Source organism: Sinocyclocheilus rhinocerous, unplaced genomic scaffold, assembly GCF_001515625.1.
Source record: "Sinocyclocheilus rhinocerous isolate Xijiao unplaced genomic scaffold, SAMN03320098_v1.1 scaffold46, whole genome shotgun sequence".
Lineage (NCBI taxonomy): Eukaryota > Metazoa > Chordata > Actinopteri > Cypriniformes > Cyprinidae > Sinocyclocheilus > Sinocyclocheilus rhinocerous.
Genome location: NW_015633191.1, coordinates 313,351 through 319,350, shown reverse-complemented (window position 1 = coordinate 319,350; position 6,000 = coordinate 313,351). Strand labels below are relative to the sequence as shown.

At 37.8% G+C, this 6,000-nt stretch overlaps 1 protein-coding gene across 2 annotated transcripts in view; it reads right to left on the bottom strand.

Annotated features, from left to right (window-relative positions):
• Positions 1-6,000, bottom strand: part of LOC107743823 (zinc finger protein 704-like) — a 70,284-nt gene that overhangs the window by 17,770 nt on the left and 46,514 nt on the right. For both annotated transcript variants that reach the window (XM_016557244.1, XM_016557245.1), the window contains exons 3-4: positions 2,643-2,746; positions 1,247-1,488 (exon numbers count right to left, since the gene is read on the bottom strand). In XM_016557244.1, coding sequence (XP_016412730.1) covers positions 1,247-1,488; positions 2,643-2,746 — 346 coding nt within the window. The remainder of the gene's footprint in view (positions 1-1,246; positions 1,489-2,642; positions 2,747-6,000) is intronic.

Here is a 6,000-nt window from a genome sequence, read left to right as displayed (position 1 = left end):
CTGTATATATATATATATATATATATATATATATATATATTATATTCTAAATAAATTGGAATTAATCAAATCACTTGAATCACATACATTAACTTTAGCACACTTAAAAAATACACACATACACAGCTGCCATAAATTTCATAACCCGAGTTTAAAAACCCAATTTCTGTTTGGCCTGATTTGAATCAGCCAATAATTTTAAAATGAATATAACTGAATATATCGACAAATGTACTACGGCACCTCCAAATGAGCCACATCCTAGAGAGGACAGTATGTTATTAAAAGTGAAGAAATATGTGCCCACAACTTCTCAAATAATCTAATATAAGAGGCTAATATAAGACCAAATATAAATAACTTTTGCACATCTTCCTCTAAATTCAGGAAATAGTCATGTCACATTCAGGAATAAAATACAAATTACTAGGGCTGCCAATCAATTAAAATAATCTAATCATGTTTCAGCTCTCAAACTGCATATTTCTTCTACTGCATTGAAATACACAGATAAAATGCACAGTTCTTCGATTAGGGTTGGAAGGTTGCTGTATCATATCTGTTCAAATAAATAGCAATTGAAATGCATAGTTTGGGTCCTGAAGATTCTGTATATATATATATATATATATATATATATATATATATATTATATTCTAAATAAATTGGAATTAATCAAATCACTTGAATCACATACATTAACTTTAGCACACTTAAAAAATACACACATACACAGCTGCCATAAATTTCATAACCCGAGTTTAAAAACCCAATTTCTGTTTGGCCTGATTTGAATCAGCCAATAATTTTAAAATGAATATAACTGAATATATCGACAAATGTACTTATTCTAAAGGAGTACAAAATGTATGGAATTCTAGGTTGTAGTTGCAACCAAAACACGATTTATACCACCAATGATATTAAAAAAAATCTATAATACTAGTACTTATTTTTACAAATATTCAATATTTGCAAAAGCCGTTTTTATTACCGATGCATATGCAAATCAACCTCTAAAATTCAGCACTCACAAACAAATCTTTGTTTCAAAAAAACTGCATTTAAATTTCACTTCAAGGATCACAAACCCTGCCAGAAACATGGGCGGCAGAGTGGCTGTGGATTTTTGTGCCGCTTGTTGTAAATCTATTATCCTCCTTTATCCATTATTCTTATAGTAACGATTAACTAAGTTACGCCTGATCAAATCTCCATAAGTGAAGGTGAGATGACAGCAGCTCACCTTGCGTTTGCGGGGGATGGGTTCGTCGAACAGCAAGCTGTTCCCATCATGCTCATCGATGTTGTCGTCTGGTGGGCCGCTGAGGCTGGGCATCCGAAAGGGTTTGAAGCTGTCAGCAGACAGGGGTGGGGACGGCGTGGATGGGTTGGACTGGTCACTGGGTGCACTCCAACTCCAATATCCACTGCTGCTGTAGCTGGATGGAGTAAAGCCTCCATCCTTCCAAGAGCCGTTTAGACCCTCTGTATGGAGAGAATGGGACACGGTGAAAGCATAAAGACACATTAAGTGCAGTAATTACCATCATCCCAACATATATACTTCTTTATAGTACACTAAACTTTCAATTAAGTGTAATGAGGAGTAAAAAGACATAAACGTCATGTTAGTTTATGAAACTCTCAGTGTGCAGCGGTGCTGTAACACACTGTAATAACAGAAAGTTAAAGTCCTAATCATATTACATAAAAGCCACAATTATAGTACTCCATTAAAGCCCTTCAAAAGTTATAACACATCTTTATCAAGGTCTTAAAGGGGCCGCATGATGTGAAACATGATTGTCATCACAGAATTGAGCACGTTAGCAAATGACCAGCCATGTTTTTATATCAACACCTATTTATTAACTTGGAGGGGATGTTCTTACTCAAATCATTCAGATCAGTATTGTTATTGTCAACTAAAACAAACTATTAAATAAAAATTTGATAGAAAGCTGAAATAAAATATAAATATTAGATACATTTAAACTTAGAAAACTTAAACAAAAATTAAGAAATGTTGCCTTTGCAACTAACAGAAAAAAACAAGTTTAAGTACTAAAATTACTATAACGAATACGGAAATAAAAGTATTGTGAGGTAAAATAACACAATACTTTTGCACCCATCCTTACATATCATATGCAAAGTGGTTAGCCAATCATAACAGAGGTCATTTACACAAAGGCTTTAATTTTTTATGGCATGTCAGCACATGACAAGAACAAAATAGTACAATCAATGGCAAACAAAGTCATAAATATAGAAGTCTTAAAGGTACAGAATTAAAAACAGTGTGGGAGGTCAGAGAGAAGGTATAAATGGCTGTTTAAACTAAAATATGACTCTTGGTGCAAGACCAAACATTAAAAAGTACTTCAGGGAATAAAATGCTACAGAAGTATAGAATATGGCCCCTTTAAGTTATTAGTACAAGACAGCAAAAGCCAGTCTCATGACAGCTGAACTAGTGCACGGTTGTCTCATGTGACAGTTTTTCATGCACATGTGACAGTGAAAACAGGAAATAGCTGAGTGAAGAGCAAGCCGTTTCTGCAGCTCAAAGCAAACAGCGTGAAAAAGACTTCATGAAGGCTGAGATCACGGTGTGGTTGTGATCTAAAGTTACTTACCACTAACTTTTACAGGAGGACTCCGCACCAGAGGACTAGTGGACAGGCTGGTCAACACCATGGCAGCTGTCACTTTGTCCATGTCCACCTCCTCCTCTGATTTCCTGTAAGAGCAAGAAACGTTACTTAAAGTCACCATGAAATCAAAAAACAACAATTTTTATTCCTATAATCCGTCCCATCCAACACCTGATGATCACATAAGACCACAACAATTAGTAAACGTCAATGATCCAAAAAATTCCTGACAGACACAATTAAGTTCAGCTCTACATTTTTTTTCTCATTCGAGATGCCGTTTCACTCATATATACACGTCACAATAGGGATAGACTAAATTTTTGCAATTCAAACATCTGACTACTTTGCAATGGATTATTAATCACACGACATTTACAGGTCAGGTGATTGTTTTAAAACAACATGGCTGCACATACAAAAATGTTTCTTTGAATATTTGGGTAAGATATTGGCTAAGCTAACAAGCTAATCAGCTATCTGTGTGCAAAGTTACTGTCAAGAAAACTTTCACAATTTGTAGATTTGTTTATATACTATTATACATAATTAAAAAGACACATTTCTAATCACTCACTAAACAGAGTATCCATTAAAAGTTCTTTCTGCCATGAAATCCAATGGCCAATGATGATCATTCATACCACCAAGGCTCCTGAGATGAATGTGAATGCTTATGTTAGCTCTCTCGAATTATTACAGACTTCCTTGATTCAGGCCACAAAAATGCTTTTACAAAAGTTGCTCTGAGCTTCCATGGCAGCTGCTGCGTTCATTGTTGTGGGATCGCCAAAGCTGCACGGCACAGTGTTCCTATGATGGACAGAACAGGAACATCTGTCCTGACAGATGACTCTCATCACTCACGGATGAAGTGTACACGTCTCTTTACGATAGCATGATGGCATATGATGAGATCTCAACGCAACCCGCTTCCGCAATGGGAACAGACCAGCTGATCTTGCGGCAGGTTTGTAAACAACAAAAGAAGGCTGTGTTGTTATATAGCAAAGGACATCTGTAAAATCTCAAATGGGTATTTTGTGCCTGTGATTGAAGGATGGGCGATGAATGCGCTGACGTGTGGAAGGAGTAATAAATCTTCTCACCTGTCAGCTCATTCTCTCCTGGGAAAACCTGAGCCGCCCTGCCAAAGGCGCAGCATGAAATCTCATAAGCGAGAAAGACAGAGAAAGCGAGAGACCTCTGGATGACAGAGAATCCCGGGACCTCCATTAGAGATGGGCCAAATTTATGTTTCTCATGCAGTGAGAATGATGTCATTATGGCTTTCGGATAAATCACGGTAGGCTGCCATCCTCTTCCGATGCCACTTTTCCCAAGACCCTACTATTATAGGTACTTCCTGGTCACCTTGGGAGAGCACGTTGGGCTTGATGGAGCTTTCCAGATAATGCCACACTGGTGCTTCTGGACGGCAGCTAATTAAGAGCTTTAATATCTCTCATCCAGTGGAATATTGTAAATTTCATGAAACGCATTCGATCCTGTGTAATTAACATGTGATATATTGCCACTCTTGAACAAAAAAAGATCTGTGAAGTCCCAAATCACATGAGTCATTAGTGTCCTTATCAAGCCACAGGAGTGAAGCTGGGTGCACTTTATGAATGGTAATTAAACGAGAACGTGAGTGATAAGTACACCTGCAAAACTCAAATTTGACAGAAGACAAAGTGGCGTATTTAGTTGCGCATCTACAGTGTTTACATCATTTGCCCACTATGACCCATTCTACATAAACTCTACATAAGGGTTGCTTCATATAGCATAGCGATTTCAAAAATAACATTTGCAAATGCATTGTGGCTTTGGACGGGACAGGATGATCAACTGGTCATCCATCACCAATTAGTAGATTAAAGAGGTCACAAAGGGGTGCTTGGGGGTCGGCCGAAAATACATCTTTTGGTTTAAAAAAAAGTCAAAATACTACCATAAAGTGTTAAATGGGTTTAATTATTTTTTTAAATTTTATTACTGTTAATTTTGCTTTCTAAAGACCGTAAGATTTGACAGACAATGACAGAGCAGGAATTTAAAAAAAACGAACGAACGCGGAAGCGCAGGGGAGAGATCAAAACAAAACAATGGTCACGAATTATAAGTACAAAACGAGGATTTGTAAAGAAGAATGTCGGAGGATTTCGATATAAGCCAAGAGGAGACTGGTTTTCCTTTGCTTTCTTTGCTCCTGTAAACAAAGGTTGGTTTTCACGAGACTCACCGGCGCATGCACAACTCTTACGTCATCCTCCCGGAGCTGCTTCCAGTGTACAACAGTGAGCGCAAATTAGAAGTACAAAACGAGGATTGGTAAAGAAGAATGTCGGAGGATTTCGATATAAGCCAAGAGGAGACTGGTTTTCCTTTGCTTTCTTTGCTCCTGTAAACAAAGGTTGGTTTTCACGAGACTCACCGGCGCATGCACAACTCTTACGTCATCCTCCCGGAGCTGCTTGCGTGTACAACTGTGAGCGCAAGCTAGATTAAAGTGATTATTACGTTTTGAATATGGATATATTTCTTACAAAAACGCATCAATTCGCTACAGGAGGCTTTTGTTCAACCCCCGGAGCCGTGTGAGGCACTTTTTATTATGGATGGATGCGCTTTATTTAATTTCTTTTGGACTGATGAACTGCAACACCCGCTGACTGCCATTAAACAGCTTGGAAGATCAAAGATAATTTTAAAAATAACTCTGATTGGATTCATCTGAAAGAAGGAAGTCATATACGCCTAGGATGGCTTGAAGGTGAGTAAATAATGGGCTAATTTTCATTTTTGGGTGAACTATCCCTTTAAGAAACATGTCTGATAAGTCTGTGGTGCTCATGACCATAAACCAGCCTAATTACACAGGGCTTCTGACTAGTCGATTATGAAAAGATGTAATTTTGCACATCTCTAATCATGGTCTCTTCCCATCATCACTGGAATACCTCCAACTATGAACCTGGAAAAACACATTATGGGAGTTACTGTTCTCAAATAGAGAAGAACAGACAAACAGATGCTCTGCTGTGGACTAAACCAGTGCTGCATCTCATTTGCTGTTGGCTCACTCTCATCTCTTAGTTGACGTCTTTGGTTTTCTCAGTGGGAGTGGGACAATATATTCATGCTCTTTCTGCTCATTTCCAATCAGGCAGGTATAAATTAATGACCATGTTACAGAAATTAGCTTTAGTGTGAATTATCCAGATCTAAGAGTCATTAATGCCCAGTAATTCTTCCCATGACCACCCTCATTTGCAGGAAGCCAAACATTAATGGGGTTTTTTTTGGTCATGGGGGTAAATGGGTGAGATGGCCG